General features: G+C 41.9%; 1 protein-coding gene across 2 annotated transcripts in view; it reads right to left on the reverse strand.

Moving 5' to 3' along the window:
• Positions 1 to 176: 176 nt before the first annotated feature.
• slc8a3 (solute carrier family 8 member 3) overlaps positions 177 to 18204 on the reverse strand; it is a 109306-nt gene continuing 91278 nt past the window's right edge. Inside the window, exons 4-8 of one of the 2 annotated variants that reach the window (XM_056394310.1) lie at positions 10727 to 10744; positions 8273 to 8397; positions 7713 to 7812; positions 4984 to 5253; positions 177 to 3552 (exon numbers count right to left, since the gene is read on the reverse strand). In XM_056394310.1, the coding sequence (XP_056250285.1) occupies positions 3176 to 3552; positions 4984 to 5253; positions 7713 to 7812; positions 8273 to 8397; positions 10727 to 10744 (890 nt within the window). In that variant the 3' untranslated portion in view covers positions 177 to 3175. The remainder of the gene's footprint in view (positions 3553 to 4983; positions 5254 to 7712; positions 7813 to 8272; positions 8398 to 10726; positions 10745 to 18204) is intronic. The other variant, XM_056394311.1, reaches the window with a different exon arrangement.

Below are 18204 nucleotides of genomic sequence, written 5' to 3' on the forward strand. Positions count from 1 at the left end.
CACTGTCTTTTCTTTTTTTTTTTCTTTTTTTATTTAAACTTTTTCTTTTTTGTAATTTTTTTTTAAAACAGATGTTGCATCCCACCTCTTTGGTAATCTTGGGTGATTTTTAAATTAGCCAAGAATTGACTGATTATATACTAATATACACTTTATGCAAATAAAGTAATAAACACTTTTTTTTTTTTTTTTTTTTTTACTGCTCTTGGGTTTTCAAACGACTAATTTTTTTTTTCTCTCATTTTAAAAACAAAGCACCAGTCATGTGTTAAACAGCATTCAGTATCAATATGAGGCTACTTTCAGATTCAACCTGGAGCTACCTGCCGCCCTGACGCTCCACAACGCTTCTTCACTGAAGAGTTTCAATCCAAAATAAAACATCACTGACATCCGCTCGTCACAGAACGACCAGGAGCAGAGTCGTGATGTACAATCGTAATAAATCAACAAAACAACAACATTTCTGAAGATGGATTCACCTTGATTTTCTGTGTTGATTTTACTTTGTTCAACCTGCACTAATCGTTTTTTTAATGTTAACACTAAATCAAACGCCTTTGTGTAACGCGAAAGGTGTTGCTCATAATTATGAGCACAAAGATTATTATTGTTATTACTAAATTCTGTAGCTGTATTGAGCATTTAGCCTCTTTTAGCTGATTGTTTTGGGCCTAAATTAGCTCGTCACTAATGGCGACAGATATATTTGGCAAAAATAGAGAGAATATTAAACTTAAGTTCAGAAGAACGACTCCAAATGGTTCCATATCTACTAATTGTATATTATCAGTGGCTATTTGCTAACATATTAGCCACAGCAACTTTACAAAGAGCCAAAGTGAAACTACAACTTATGGGTTTTGTATAAACATGTAAACATTATTCAAAACTACACTGACACTATAAAATGTCGGCCTGGAATATAACCTTAGTCAACAATACGTCATGTTATTCACTCCGTTTCTTGAGACAGGGAGGGTAAAAAACAAGAATGAAATATTGTTGTTCATTTAATATTTCTGTTTTTTTGTTTAACAAACAAAATGTCCCATAAGCCCTAGAACCTAACGGGTCAAACGTCAGCAGAGTGAGGCTTTAATAACAGTAGGACAGAGAAGACTGAACGATGTTGTTTTCAGTCAGCAGTGATTACAGCTACAGAGCTGGAAGAATTACATTATTAGAGAATATTGTTGTTGTTTATCCAAGTTACAATGACGTGACGTACTGGTACATTTTTTTAGCAGCTACAGCTTTTTGTGTGTTAACAAAAAATTTGTTGTTTAAGTTTGTTAAGATCACAAAAGTTTAAACTTAATAAATACAGATTTATTTTTTAAAAATTGGACGGTGAAACCTGATAAAGACGAAAGAAACCTTTCATTAGATTGCACTGATACAGAAGCTAGTAGAGCAGCAGCTAGCATCTCGTGGCAGCAAGACTTTGGCTTTCTATAAGGTTATAATATATAATATGGCGGATGATGTGTTTAGAGCTGCAACAATTATCAAACGATTAGTCGATTTACAGAAAAATAGTCGGCAATTATTATCAATTTATCATTTGAGTCATTTTTCAAACCAGAAATATCAGACTGTGGGAAATGTGGATTCACATTTTCCACAATTTTCTTACATTTTTATAGACAGTTAATTGAGAAAATAACCTCCAGATTAATCAATAAATCAAATAATAATGGGAAGAATTACTAGTCGCAATCCTATTCGTGTTTTCAGTTTGTTCAAAAATCTACTGATGCAGCTTTAAAAACATTTATCCACGACTTTGGAGAGAAACTCTTGAGCGGAGCAGAGCTGATGGGTCAGTGTGGGCAGCTGCAGCGAACGCCTCTCCCTCCACAGGCACCTTGTTCAGTCCATAGTGACACTTTTAATATGGGCCTTTTGCACATGTACAAGTAGAAGTCTCCATAAATAGAACTATACAGCAAAGTGCATGGATGGAACAGTACAAAAATACCTCTGAATTTATCTCTGCAGCAACACGTTGTTTTGTTTGTTTGTTTTTTTTTGTTTGTTTGTTTTTTTTCTTTTTTTCAGATTTCTGATTGAAAAGGTGAAAATTCGAGTGAGACCAAGATATCAGTAAATAAATAAAATACAATGTCATACTTTTACCTAGGCAAGATACATAACTCTTAGAAATGTGAAGACATCGTTCCAGTATATAGTTTGACCCCCCCTCCCCATCCCGCTTAGCCACAGCAATCCTCTGTTGTTAGAGCAGAAGGTGACCACATTTAAACAAATATTCAAAATATACAGAAAATATGGAAATATATTATATATAGATACGTATAGAGTACGGAAGTAATGTCCAGGGCAGTTTGACCATGTTCACTGTGTCCACCTCTTCCTCCTCGCCTGTTGAATGGTGATTCATCTGCCAGTATGAACTGTCACTGTCGCTCCTCTTCTTCTTCTGCTTCTGCTTCTTCTTCTTTGTGTGATTTCTGAGAACTCTGCAATGCTCCTTAGGAAACTATGCAAATAAAAATAAATACTATGAATCCATCCCACTGTCACTCAACAACATATTTCCATTTATGATATAATCTTTTGCTATTCCTTAACATAGATCAGAAAATAGTTCTTTGATTCCTCTTTTGTGTGTGTGCATGTATGTGTGTGTGTGTGTGTGTGTGTTTATTTTATTTTTTTTTGTTTGATTTATTTTTTGCGTTTTTATCCCCAAAATACTTTTTAAAAAAAGTCGTTCTCGTCAGATGTTGAGAAAAATATAGACCTCTGATTAACTCAACTCTCTCCGGATATAAGACTGCAGTCTCTTCCAGTGGAATGCAGGAGCACCTGTCGGCGTCGGCATCTTCTGGATTTGGTGGAAACCCAATCCCAACTGTAAGCACACTCGCACGGGCTCAGGACAGCTCTCCTGTCAGCCAGGGCGAACAGGCCTGTCGGCACTAGAGGGCAGGATACACACCTCCAAGCATCCTTACAGAGGGGGTTGAGGGAGAGAGAGAGGGAGAGGGAGGGAGGTGTCTGGGAAAACCCCGGGTTTACCTCTCCTGTCCTTCCACACCACACAAGACTGACCCAAATTCCACAGTGAGAATTCACTCTTTTACCTCTGAAGTTGTACTTTAAACCCCTGTGTGTTTGTTTTCTCTCATGCTGAAGTCTTTCCCGTTTAGAAGCCCTCTATATGACAGTAGGCCTCCAGACTGGAGAAGAGGATGTAAAGGAACCAGAGGCTGAAAAAGAAGGCTGACGTGGCCAGTCTGTGTCCCCGGGGCCCGCCCAGTTCTCCTCCGATGTGGGCCCGGCGCCGGTAAAGCAGCACCGAGATGGCCAGGAAGGCGAAGATGGTGAAGAGCGTGACGGAGAAGGCCAGCGAGCCGGCTTCCACCACGAACGGCTTCCCTTTCATGTGCCAGTAGATGGCCGCCACCGACCAGGCCATGCCGATTCCCAGGAAGACGTTGACGGCGTTGCTGCCGGTCACATTCCCGATGGAGGCGTCTGCGTAGGTGTCCTGGACGGCTGCTACCTTACTGGCAAAGGTGTCTGTGGGGACAGAAGTCGGTTGTCATGACAGTTTCACTTTGATTGAATGATTTTAAAAGTGAGCAGAAGGATCATTCTTGACTTTGTGAAAATAGTTAGGTGCATTTAGTAGCTTTCAGCTGATGTTTCAACTGCATCTCATGGTCTTCATCAGCAGTATGAACTTTGGTCACATGATAGCAGGTGGTGTATATGGGGAAGGTACGGTGGCCCTGAGAGCTCAACGCACTGCAGCTTAAGAAAACACCTGCAGAGACACAAACGCGCCGCAAAACAAGTCCTACAACACAACAGAGGTGTTTCCAGGGGGACACTGAAAAGTGATGAACCTGGCTGGGAACAAGTGCAGCCCCACAAGGTTCATCACTTTCTGTGTTCACCTCTGTTTCAGAGTCGGAGGGTGCGGGACGGGGCTTGTGAGGTCAGGACTGTGTGCGGTCACAGGGGCTCAGCTGTAGAGCTGCCAGCCTGTTAAACTGCAGGGTCTTGTTTTCTATTTGCACGTGTCAAACGGGTGCAGACCACTCGGTGTAAAGAAAGTACCATAATGAGTGATGTAACACACTGCTTTTGCTGCTGAATAATTAGGGGAATGTATTGTTATTACTTTCTCAGTGAGTAGTGTGTGATGAGCAGCCAAATAAAAAGAAAGAGAAAAGCTTCTGTCATCAGTATGAAAACAATGTGAAAAGATGCCACAGTCACATTCACAGTCTGCACACGGGGAGCTTTGAACATCACATTACTGCTCATTCCTCCACAGAGATACTTTACAGTTCTTGTAAACAAAGGAGATCATCATGACGATAATGCCACATTCATGTCACTTTGTTTAAACTGTAATTATGAGCAGCCCCCAAAACCGTTTCTCTCAGCCTCTTTGCTGTAATTATAAGTTGGAGATATTAGGAATTTTATTTTGACAGCGACAGTATCTCCCACAACAACCGACAACCTGTGGCATCGCAGTTACATCTGAATAATAATATTAAGACAAATACAAGCCATTCAGTTCATTTGAAAGGAGCTAAACAGCGTCTGAATGAGTCGGTGTGTGTGTGAAGGTCGGCGGTCGTCTGTGCTTTACTCTTTGTTTGTTCACAATATTTATAATAGGTTTTTATGACACTCCTATCCCCAAAAAAAGGAATAGAAATGATTTATTAATGCCGCACATAGGACCTTTAATAACAGAAAACGCTGACAGAGTCCAACTTCTCGGTGACATATTGCTCCTGTCGGGTGAAAGTGTCAGTTTGGAGGAAATAAGAATATCGGCCGACTTGATGACAAAGCATGTTTCCTCATGAAGTCACAGTTTTCCTTTCAAACTATAAAAGAACAATATCATCCATCAACTGACCTAAAAAACTGATTTACACGTTACAAACATGAAGATACTGAATCTTTAAGTGCCACAGCTGGACTCACCCGGGACAGATGTGCCGAGTGCCACAAACACCACAGCGGTGACCGAGTCTTTGAGGCCGATGGTGCAGCCGAAGTGAGACGCCAGGTCGCCGATGACGGCCGTGAGCAGGCCGATGATGATGATGGAGATGATGAAACAGGCCCAGCCGTTCAGGTAGTCCGTGGGAGGAACGCAGGCGAACAGGACCTTCCAGAAGACGGTGAGGAAGTGCATGACGTAGTCGAAACAGGACGGCAGCCGCTCTTCCCCCGTGTCCTCTTCGTCCTCATCTAATGGTCAGAAGTGGGGCCGAGCAGGAGGGGGGAGGGTGAAAGGCGAGACAGATTGAAGTGTAACCGGATGACAGGAGAGAGCGGAGCGGCACAGAGGACGAAGAGATAGCAGAATATTTGGGCAAAGATAAAGAGAGAGGGGTGACGGAGGGGAAGTGAATATTAAGAGACGGGACGGGGAGCGAGGAAGAACAGAGCGATGGAGGATGATGAGGCAGAAGAGGGTATGACAAGGAGAGAATGATGACAGATGATAAAGCACAAAGTTGAGAGGGAGCAGAGAGGGTAAAGAGTTGGGAAAGAGTGGAGAGATAAAGGATCGATAAAGGAGATAAGGGATGACAGAGAGGGGAAGGAAGAGAACAACAATTCTCACATTTTTCAGCCTGACATCATCATACAGTTTCACTGCAGCCTCAGGTTATTGTTATGTATATTCAACTCTGAATACATATCTAGATTAATAACTGCCACAGGGAGCGAGACATTTTTAATGAATTAAAAGAGCTGCATGTTTTTGCAAATGAAGTTTAGAGACAAATAGATTTCACCGTCACTTTAGTTTGTAGGTTATAAACTTTGGTTTACTCTTTAATATTCGCATTCATTAATAATTCAGGGTTTCTAACCTGGTTTCTCAAACTCCTCTCTATTAACTCACTTTGTGGGAGAACAACTCTCAGTATCAGGTTAGTCTGGGCTCCAGGCTTTTAGCTGTTGGCTCAGTTTGTGCGTAAACAACTCGCACATCGTGTCCCAAATCCAAACTACAAACTGTCTGTAAGCAGTCAAGTGTTCACGGTTCACATAGTGTCAAAGCACGAACTGTAATAAACATGGTTGACTGTAGCATGTGCTGTTGATAGACAGTATTCTCAGGAAAAACATTTTGATGTCTGTTGTATCTCTTCTTTGTAAATACACTGTTAAAACAGTATGAAGTTTACACTGTACAAAATCAGTATGTAGAATGAATTTGGCCCATACACAAATGTAACACACATATAAAGCATAAGAATATACAGTATAAATAAAAGCATATATGTAAAAGTTATATATGAAACCTATTAGAAATTGGAACGATAGTGTATTTTGTGTATTTGGTATATTTGGTGTATTTGCACCTTGTTGGCAGGGTGACCAAGTGGTCAAAGGGAGATTTCCTACAACAGATTTATCCATCGCAGCAGCTGTTTGTTCTGTCAAAGTGAGCCTGAACAAGGAAATGAAGCCCTGCTCACTCTCTGGATAAAAGCATCATCTTATATCAGCTAAAAGTGTGAATGTAAATGGTTGTCCTCCTCATTGTGGAGGGCGTCCTCTGTGTCCCAGCGGCTCACAGGAAACACAGCGGACAGGCGCAGGGACACCGTGCTGATTCAAAGTGTCAGGCCGTGTGAGCTGCATGCATTTTTCAACCACGAGTGGATCATGAAAAAATAAAGAGCACCGCTGGATTAAATATTTCAGCACCAAAGTGATGGACCGAGGCCTTCGCCACGTTCACTACACGGTGGCTGTGACTGCGGCGGACAGAGCGGCAGCCGCACTGCAGGCTGCAGGAGGATCTGATGCCGCCGCCGCCACCGCCGCCACCACCTGACGTGATGGATGAGTTTTCTCTCACGTACATGAGATTATTCCAGCGCTTCAAGAGCTTTGCTTTCCAGGAGGACGCGGCTGATATGAGTTTTTGAAGGCTGATACTGACACCAATAGTTTTGGACTGAAGTCAGTGATAAACAGTATTGTGAGCTGCTGATATTCTATGGCTGTAAGTTTGACGATTATATGGAAAAACTTTTTGTCCTTGTATAAAAGTTTCGTGAATAGTTTGACATTTTGGAAAATACTATTATTTGCTTTCTGGCTAAGAGTTCGATACGAAGATTGGTAGAAGCTGGAGCCAGGAGAGTTAGCTTAGCTTAGCGTAAAGACTGGAAACAAGGGGAAACAGCTAGCCTGGCTCTGTCCAGAAGGTAAAGGGATCTGCCTACCACCCACTTCTAAAGCTCCATAATTAATTTATATTATCATACTATTTATCTTGTTTGTTTCATCATCACATCATGCTAAGCTAACCGTCTCTGGGTTCCACCTTCATATTTAACAATAATATATCGTCTCATCTAACTCTCCACACGAAGCAAGTTATGTACTAAAAAGCAGCTTTCATACTGTGGGATGATAAAATCTTAGATTAGCAGCTCAAATTTACTCATTGGTCATAATGTCGGCAATAACAAAACTCAATATTTACAAAAATATCAGTAATTATCAATAATAATAAATAACACGCCAAGACAATTTGACCCATGTGTCATAAAACTGTCCAACCAGGAATCACTTATAGATGCACAAGTGTGAAAAATCTAATTCTATGCATTCATATTTGTGTCTTGCTTTGTTTCTGCTGGAGAAAGTGCCGCCGAAAACACTGTGGATTCTTACATTACCTGCACTGACTGTAATGGCCTCCATGAACTGGTCTCTCCAGGAGTTTGTTCCCACCACCAGAGCCAGGTTGGTCTTCTTGATCAGCTTGTCCACTGTGCTCTGTGTGACACAACGCCAAAACAACAACACCAATCCGTCCATTACTACCTCAGTGAGGGGAATCTGCATTCACAGAGACTGATACAGAGAAATACATGAGCTCCGCCACATGATGGCAGTGACATCCAGTTCCAGGCGGCACGAACCTTTATTTGATGCATGATAAAAGCACCACACCAGAAACAAATATGGTGGGAATGTTTTTGGTTGAGGAGGTTAGACGAGGCGTATAAACCGTATCTCCTCCAGCAGTACATCTATGTGGGCTGGGACGCCTCTGAAGAGCAACAGTACCCTTCTGAAATTAGAAATATGCAGCTGTTCTTCCATGCAAGGTGGCAGCTGGTTAGTTAGCGTGATCTCTGATCTGTTTCGACTGCATGGAAAACACCGGTTCCAGCTGTAATTATCAGGCATCTCAGGCTGCGTTTGCTCTGTTTGAAGATGAAACCTTTCTCACCTTAAACTCGTATGATTCCTCAATAATGACTTCCAGCTTGGAGTGTTCCCCCAGCACCGGTTTTCCCATCTCCGCGATCCGCTTGGCTTCCTCCTCGTCAGATGTCAGCTTCCTGTCTGGCACATCTGGGCGCAGAGGGAGCAAAAAAAAAAAAGGAAAAGAAAGAAAGAAAAGAAATCACATTGAGAACGACGGCAATCAACATAAGAACAGGTGATTATCATGTGTCATACTCAGCCACGGTATGAACATCAGACGGCTGCCTTACTGGTGACAGTTTATCCCGCCTTCATAATGTTCAGGCTTAAAATTTCAGATTTGTTTTATGTGCAGCATTTAAAGCACATCTATAAGATCGATTGTCGCACTGTTTACTCCATTAACACTTTGCAAGAGCTTCCTCTGTGTCCGATGGTTTGGTGGCGCTCCAGCCTTTTTGTGTAAAGGTTAGATAAACTTGACTGATCGACACACAAACACAGCAGACGCAAATATTGGGTGCAAATCTTTTTCTTTTTGATTTCCCATTATTCTGTTTTTCTTCCCAAATGTTGGAGGTTACAAAGTCTTTTTAGGTTCAGACATGACAATAAAAGGTCATGCAGAACTTCCAGAGAAAGCCATTCATTTTCAAAAGGGCCACAAATCACAAAAACACTAATTTTCCCTAATCATACTTCAGCCAAAGTTTTGACATCCACCACCGTGATACACAGCGTCCATGTCATTTTGTTGAATTTCCCAAAGTCATCAGCAGCGAGTGACTGAACGAGTTTCCCATTAATCAAATAAAAACATGTTCATTTAGAGCGTTTTTATAAGACGACGTGCAACATTTTGTCAAGATGCACATATCTCATCCACACCTGTCGCCATTTTTCTGTATGCAGAAAGACGACGTTAACGTTCTTAATCCCAGCCCTCTGATTGGTTCACTATTGGACCACCAGGCGGAGGAGTGGCTGAACAAACACAACAAGATACGGGCAGCGACTCAGTGGATCAGAACCAGGCTAAACACAGTGGAGGTGAATAGAAGCACAAAGAACTGAAACTGTGGCAAAGGAATAGACCTGAATAGAAACATGTCAAGAGATGTATTTCCATGACAACTGAGCAAACTCCATCTGCTGATGAAGTCTGGCATTGTGTTGCCAAGAGCTTTCATGCTTGTTTTTTATTTTTTTATTTGTGTGAACTGGCCCTTTAAATCTAACACTGTATCATCATTACTCTTCACCACAGGTTTGCAGAGCTGAGCCACACTGATGAAACTGGGTGCAATACAATAAAAACCAAGCACTTTCAAGGCTTTCCATTCACTGCCAAAACTCTTTAAGGGCCTTATTTCAGTTTTTTCCATATTCAGAGTGATTCCCGAGGACTACGGACGTCCTGACGCATCCCTCTATCTGCCTATCAGACGTGTCCTGTGTGGCTCTGCTGCAGAAAGAAGCCACAATGCCTCCCAGAGTTCCCGAGCGCGCCGCAAAACTACAAAGAGCTCCATAACATCAATTCTGTGCTGTCGAACTCTATCAAGAAGAGGCGGCTGTGCATCCAGAGGCCTCTCATCCTGCTCCGTGTGTGACACCCCCACTGAGCCACCTGGTGCAGAGACCTTGTCATCTTTTATACGAGCCCCCGAGTCCCAGCCTGCTGCTCTTTGCTGACAACACGCTTACCATTAAATATTAACATTGCCATTAAAGATCACAGCCAAGTCCCCTTGATAGGAGGACGTGTTGGCGAGCGCGCACACACACACACACACACACACACACACACACACACACACACACACACACACACTCACACACAGAGGCATGCATAATATACCGGCGCATGAGTGCCTGCACACACACACACACACACACACACACACTTTTTAAAGCTAAATCAATTACACACCCAAGACAGTGTGTACCCTCAAGTCCTGACGGGATTTCTTTTGCTCATGTTTAAAATTTGATTATCCAGCCGTCCCCTGCTCCGCGCTGCACCACTACATGACACTACTTCCCTGACAAGGATGTTGAAAAAATATATATATAACTAATAATAACTCTAATTTCGGAACTGCAGGTTTTTATCTTGACGGTTATCAAATGTTTGTACCTTGCTCTTGACTTGAGAACATAATTTATGGATTTATGATTAATTAATCTTCTGATTAGCATGCAAATCCGTCGTTAAGAGCGGGAGAGGGCAGCAAAAGAGCATGTAGTTCTTTGTAACAATGACAGCGGAAGATAACAGAGTTAGCATGCAGTTTATTTATATCACACCTGATTTAAAATCTCGATCCACAGCAAAAAATAAAGCGTCTAAATCATCACTGATTTCACACTGTGCACAGGGACCCTCAGATTTACAGCTGATGTTTAAACCACACTGTTCACACAGGAGCGGATGTTAGTGGAGATGCTTAAAGGGGAAGAATGGACAACTTACCATCAGCTAACAACCAGGCTGTGGAGGAGAGGAGACAGGGAGGAAGAAGAAGAAGAAGAAGAGGAAGAAGAAGAGATGGAGAAAACAAAAAAAGGCAATGAGCAGTGGAAATGGAAGAAAGAATCACTGATAAGGAGAAAAGCCAGTTAAGAAGAAGGAGAGAAATGTGATGGCTTCAGAAAATGGCTGAGTATTGACCCTGAGCTGTAATATATGTGGCACTGATTATGTGATCGGCTGAAGTGGAGGGAAGAATATGGTATTTTGTCATTTTTTATGGGCACCAGGGCAGAATCGAGGTTTATTAGTGGGGAAAATGTCCAATAGAAATCAACTAATGGCAGAATATTTTGCGTGGTGAGCTCCAGATATGAGTATAACACTAATTCAAAAGTTTACTGCTCCCAGCCGAGACAGATAAAAGAGTTTGGAGGTAATAATTACAGATGAACCCTTACTCAGTATGAAGTAGTACTGGACTAATGTATAAGAAAAGAAGAGTTACTTTTACTTCCCATCCTAAATCAGACCTCCATCGCATCATGATTATATCAAAATAATAAATCCACTGAGCGTCTTTTTTTTCCTAAATAAAATTCTCCTTTTTTCTTTTGCCCTTTTAACTTTTCTTTAAGGATCTTCTCCTTTGTGTTTTATTCATGCAGCTGCATCTGTAAGTTCACTCTTGCAAACTGCTGGGAGCACTTAAATAATAAGTTCACATAAAATTAAAAAAAAACACACACAGAGAGCTTGTAATTAAATAAAATAATCCCTAGATGTCAACAAAGAAAAAAGAAGTCGACTGCAAATAGTCTGATAAAATGTAATTATAATGAAAATAAACATAAAATTGCATAATTAAACATCCTACTCAGGTCTCTTTAAATAACCCCTGAAGCAGATGAATTACACGCACACATTTCTTATTAATAATCAGATTAGCAGATTCACTTTTCAAATCCAGTGATCAATAATTCAAAATGGGAGAGATTTGGAAAAATCTGAACTTTAGGATACGAAATACCCCAAATAAAATCAATAAGTGAACAGTTACAGTCGATGCATTTCCTGGTTCTTGTTTTAATTATATAAAATAATATTTTTTGAGCAGTTGTGTCATTTGTTTGTTCTCCATTTTGCTGCTGGTGTTTTCTTCTTCTTCTTCTCTAGAACAATCACATTTGTTGGGGGGCATCTACAAATGTTGAAATTGAACAGTGGGTGGCCTGTAAACTGTATTACGTAAGAGCCAGAGTCGCCACTGTCAATATGGCGGACGTGAGGATGACAAGGATTTTATTTGACAGCGTCAGTCGGGGGGCTGTGAACAAACAACAACAAAACCTGCTTCAACCTGCCATGAACGGCTGCCAGCCAGTCTGACGGCCCTGTTAGCATGTTACAGAGTTTTAGTATCTCGTGAAGGGCCTAAACGCTGCTTCAGAGGATTTTCTATTTATAGACATACTGTAACATTATAGAAGAAGCAGTGAAGTCTTGTAATATTTTTAATCTTAATAAGCACCGGGGCTTTGAAAGTGTCAGATTCACAAACTGTCTGTGAAACATTAGCTACTGGAAGCTGCAGTGAAAAGACAACGGTGGAATCAGCTTTAAAGAACATTAAACACACGCACGCAAAAGAAATGTTCAGCTCGTTTCATTTGTACTATATAAAGAACAAAAGAACATGATGCAATGCAAAAAATCAGACGGTAAATCAGTGAAGAACAGGTAACAGATCTGGACACACTGGAGACACTGAAGTCGCATGCTTCATATTTATTTAAAACTGAGATCAAAACTTCATAAAACTTCCCTTCTTCATTATTTGTCCTTGCGATTAGATATTCAAAAGCAAATCCAGGCTTCGTCTGACTCCTTTAATGTCAGGGAACAATCGTTGAAGTGACAATGAGACAAGCTTTCCAATACACATCCTGGTTTAATACACTTTTTATTATTAGAAACCTGTTTTCATAAAACGCAGCTGGGGGAGATTCTGCCAGCGGTTTATGCAGCCGGTGTGTATCTACCTTCTATAGCCACATTATTATTGCTCCTTTTGGAATTCTATTTGATTAGTGCCGTTGTTGTATTTAGGATTTACCACCCAACAGAAGAGAGGTGGGGCAGAGGGGATCTTGAATTTTAATTTCCTCTGTGCTATTTCTTCAAACAATGTCTGTCTGGATTTTTCTTAAGTTCCACTAATAACTGTGACTTTTTCCACCGGAGCAGTCGGAGGTGGTGATTGAAAGGTTGGATTTAATGGAAGTTATTCAGCGAGAGGATCGATGTGTATTCGCCCGCTCACATTCCCCCCCCCTCCCTGCAGTTCTGGTGTATTCTGGCAACTCGTAATGGGCGAGATGGCGAGAACTCACCACATACAACATCTGATGATAAACGTGCCCGGTGCAGATGCTCAGAAACATCACACCCCTTCCCTCAGCTTTTTGATTGTGACTCTGCCTGATTGTTTATCTGTGCGCCGCAGCTGCCGAGCAGATCAGTGACACAGCACAACACGCCCCGGCGCCCATGGCAAAGTGTAAACCATAACTAAATGATATGATTAAGAATGGAAAGAGGCTCGAAAAGTCATCCAGCGAGGAAGATAATTACATGACAGGATACGCCGTAAGTGGATGAAGAGAGAGGAGAAAGGCTTCACGCGCCTTTCAGCCTCCAGAGATTCACACAGACAACTCTTCCCTTTGACGTCTTCATCATCGTTTCTCCTTACGTTCATAAAACAAGGACACATTTCTAAAAGGGATCAGAGGCTTTGAAGGACAAAACAAAACTGTTCACATCTTCCATGAATGGACCGGCTCCTTCTGAAACCTCCTCCGCGGAGACAGGATACTAATTAACCTGTTTGTGTTTGGAGGCAGCTTATCAACTTCCGAAATCAAATACAGTCCACAGTTAATCATCATTAGTAGCTAAGTGCATTAATTGCTGTGGGCGACTTCCTTCATTATCATTAGTACTAGCCGAGCCGCGCTGATCTGAAGCCAAGTGCGGTGTGAAGCCCAGCTGTGGTGAGTCTGAGTGTCCATTTACTGTAAACCCCCCCGTCAGTGACAGTGCGTCACTTAACAAAGGCCGGCACGTGTTCAGATGTGTGTGAACATACATAAACACAAAAACATATAAAAACTTACAGAGACCAGCAGGCACAGATACACAGAAACAGACGGACACGTAAAAAAAGAGCAGAGAAAAGTTAATTTTTGATACATAAGTTGATTGTTTGACGAATGAATCGATTGTTTCAGGATATAAAAACTATATATAAAACTAAAAATGCCCACCAGTTTAAACTGATGCCATCAAATTCAAAACTATTCGGTTTACAAAGATGTTCAACAGAGAAAATCCTCACAACTTGAGAAGCTGGAAGAATATTTGATAATCACTTTGATAAGTGATGTAAAACATTCAATAATATCTGCTGAATATTGGCCTATAGCTGCTGGAAGCTTCAGCTAAAAGACAAACGTGGTGTCAACTTTCACAAGTCAATGTCAGTGAAATGGTGGAGAGAGAGAGAGAGAGAGAGAGAGAGAAAGAGAGAGAGAGAGAGAGAGAGAGACACGCTCGACTGCTCTAACTCAAGTGGTGTTTTAAAATCAAAGACGAAAATGCGTCACAGGAAAAACTCTTACTGTAAAACACCGAAGAACAAACAGAAGGAATGTGGCCACAGTGAAGCAGCCGGGTGAAATAATCAATTGATTATCAAAATTGTAGTGGATTAAAGGTTCCCTGCGGAGAGCTAATGTTTTAATTAGAGAGGCCTCGGTCTTTGTTTGGATCAGCACACGAGGACACACATACAGTAGGTTAACATTATTCTACTCATCAATTACACCAAGACTTTTGCTTCCAAGGAAAAAAAAACAACACAAAGCATCAGTTGTTTGTTATAAAAAAAGGGGAAAAAAGAAATAGACTTATGTTTACATTTACCTAGTAAGGACTTGTAGTGTCTGCGTGATTTATGGTCTGTCGGGGGCAAAGGCAGAAGGAGCACGACTGCTGATATAGAACAAACCTCCAAACCTCGTGAGGAGGAGGACGAGGTCGGGCTGGTTGGACAGGTTGACAAAACGCTGGACTGCGACACAGGTGACCGCCTCACCGTTCACTGTCTCCTACTGACAGTTGACGCCGGTTTCTTATTACCATGACTACAATCACTCTCTAACCTTAAGCAAGTAGTTACTATTAACAATTAGACATATTTATGATGATTTAACCGTGACGACCAGGGCTCCCTTACCTTAAAGCGTCTTTAATCAGTAATTTGGTTGCATCCAAATGAAATGAAATGTTACTCTGTATGTGCTGGATGTGTAAAATAGGAAACTGTTGACAACATCAGATCAGAAAAGGGTCGTATGAAAGGGTTAAATGCAAATATAAACAACAAAATCTCTGTAAGGAACCTTTAATGTTCTGTAGATTCATAATCAACATGCACGCATATATATACTCAGACATACATAGAAACTAGACAAGAACATGCTGATAATGAAACACACACACACACACACACACATAAAGACAAATAGAGGTGTTTCAAAGGCAGACTTAAAGTACAGACTGCACTCACAATCCAGAGGGTTGTCATTGTGCCAGCATTACGATAGGGAAGATTAACCAAAGGGATATAATTGGAGGGGTGGAGGAGTGTGTGTACATATATATATATATATATATATATATGTATGTGCTTGTGTGTGTGTGAGGGGGTGGGGTGGCGTGTCTGTGTTTAACCGTTGTCATCATCAGCGTGTTCTCCTGCGTGCTCGGCCTAATCAGATCTGTCTCGTTACAAAAGAGTGAGTCCTCCTCTGGCTCCCGCACACAGCCGGGCTTCTGAGTCACAGCGTCAATACGCAGCTAATGTACGCCTTCTCTCTCCACAGCTCATTAAGACAGAATCATCATTTGACTTATCAGGGCTATTCTGGTCGCCGAGGCCAGAGGCGGATCTGGGCCTGTGCCTGGAGTGTGGAGAGTGTGGATGGGAGGATGGAGGAAATAGGTACAGAAGAAAAGAGATTCTGGTGGAGGCAGAAGACGGAGGCTGAAGGGATTTATGGAGCAAAAGAGGAACAGAAACAAGAAGTGATGGAGAGAGGATGGAGGGGTGGATGAAAGGAGGAGTGTGAAAGGATGGGATGTGGAGGAGCGGATGGATGGATGCTAGGTGGGGATTTGGAGGATGGAAAGAGGAATGAAGGGAGTGGTAGATGCGAGGAGGATAAGGACTTAGTGATGCAGGGATTGATGTGTGATTGTGTGTTTGAAAGGACGAGTGGACGGATGGATGGATGGATGGATAAATGTGAGAAAGGGGTGCAGGAGAAGGGAGAAGCCGGTGGATGGAGGGATTGGCAGAAACAGGAGAGGAAGAAGAAGCTTCTGAGGAAGCCAGAAATGAAGATGGGAGGAATATTAAAGAAAGGAGGGGATGTGGAGGAACGGAGAGATAGAGAGCGGAGCGACAGCACATAGATTTATGGATGGATAGAGAATAGCAACGTGGATAGGTGGAGGGATGATTGATTGAGAGATGGGAGGATGAAGGGATTAGTGCAGGTAGGAGAAGCGGAGGTAGAGAGAGCTGGGAGAAGGGAGGAGAGTGTGAGTTATGGAGGGATGGTAAATGGACTGTACTTAAATAGCGCTATACCCAAGCAGAAAAGTGCCTCACAGTGTACACACACACACACACACACACACACACACACACACACACACACACACACACACACACACACACACACACACACACACACACACACACACTGATGGTGGCTGAGTTACTATGCAAGGAGATATATTAACTATCAGGAGGAGTTCGGGGGAAACTTCTACATGTGGTTCAGGAGGAGCCGGGTATCGAACCAGCGACCGTCAGATCCCCGGGCCGAAGCGAGAGCATGGAAGGAAGATGACAGAAAAGAAGGGAAGGAAGAGTGGGAACATGTTGGCTGAATGAGATGATGGTGGAGGGATGAGAGGACAAGAGGAGGGATGTGTGGCTAGAACGGAGAGATGTAGACGGAGAGAGAGACGGAGGTATGATGAGTGATGTTCCTCTGCGTTCTGCCACCGTCCAATTCAATTAAAGGATCTTCAATACGGGCCGAGGATGACAAACACACAAACACAAACAAATGCATGTGCGAGGGTATTTACACTGACATTATACAACACGCACACACACACACACACATACACATACTGGGACCTCAGCAGACAATCAGAGTGTTTCCTGCAGCTCAGAGTGACGCGTTAAATAACAACGTTTCAAGATTGCAGCTGAGCGGCCGCTGTCTCCGGTCTGTACTGCTGCTCTACACTAAACACACACACACACACACACACACAACACACACACACACACACACACACACACACACACACACACACACACACACACACTCAGCCTGTGAGAGAAACTAGATGACAAAGACGGATGCTTCAGCTGCCTTTATTATCTTTCAATATGCAGGCTGTGTAACGCGTCCATCATCTTGTTATGCTGTATCCATGTTTCTGACGGCGTGGAATCGGAAGGAGTCAAAATGCTGAGTACACGCCGTACTTAATCTTCTGAGGCAGCGCTGCTAGACTGAATGAACTGATAATTTAACTGAATGCTGGATGATTTCACTCGAGCATCCTGATGAAGGTCTTTCACGGCTGAAAAGTCATGTTTTTAATCTCACCGAGCTAATTAAAGCTGCTACGTGTAGCATTTTGACATCAATAAATCTTTAACACATTCATTTTGAGATATTAGGGTGATTACTGTAAACAAATACAATCATTGCCAAGAAAATTGGCAGATCCTCCAGTCACAACACTGTATTTTTACATTGTGTGCCAGTGAGTTGAGTTTAGTTTATGTTACAAAGCGGGAAAAAGTCTGTTCCATGTTATTTAGAACAGTTTAATCCTTTAAAATGACATTTTGATGTTTCATCACATTAGAGCTGTTAAATATGTGTTCTTTAGGTGAGAAGATTGGTGCTGCTTCCATGTCTGTGCACTAAATATGAAGCTACAGCCAGCAGCTGGTTAGCTTAGCTTAGCATAAAGACTGGTAACAGGGGGAAACAGCTAGCCAGGAAGTGGCTCTGCTGGCCAAGAAATATTTTCACATAAGCTCTCATAAAACCACGGCTTTTTCTTTTGTTTGTGCTGATCACACAAACGAGATATGATGCAACTTAACCGAAACTGAAACAGGCTAAGTGTTTCTCCCTGTTTCAATTCTTTATGCAATGCTAAGCTAAGCTTCATATTTACTGTACAGACATTGAAAGCAGCACCAATCTTCTAGTTTAACTCTTGTTGTTTAGGTATATTTCTCCCTAAATAACAAACCATTTCCTTAAGAAGGGAATGTGAAAATAAAATGTACCGATAACAATCAGCTATTAGAT

Source organism: Seriola aureovittata, chromosome 13 (assembly GCF_021018895.1).
Source record: "Seriola aureovittata isolate HTS-2021-v1 ecotype China chromosome 13, ASM2101889v1, whole genome shotgun sequence".
NCBI classification, from domain to species: Eukaryota; Metazoa; Chordata; class Actinopteri; order Carangiformes; family Carangidae; genus Seriola; species Seriola aureovittata.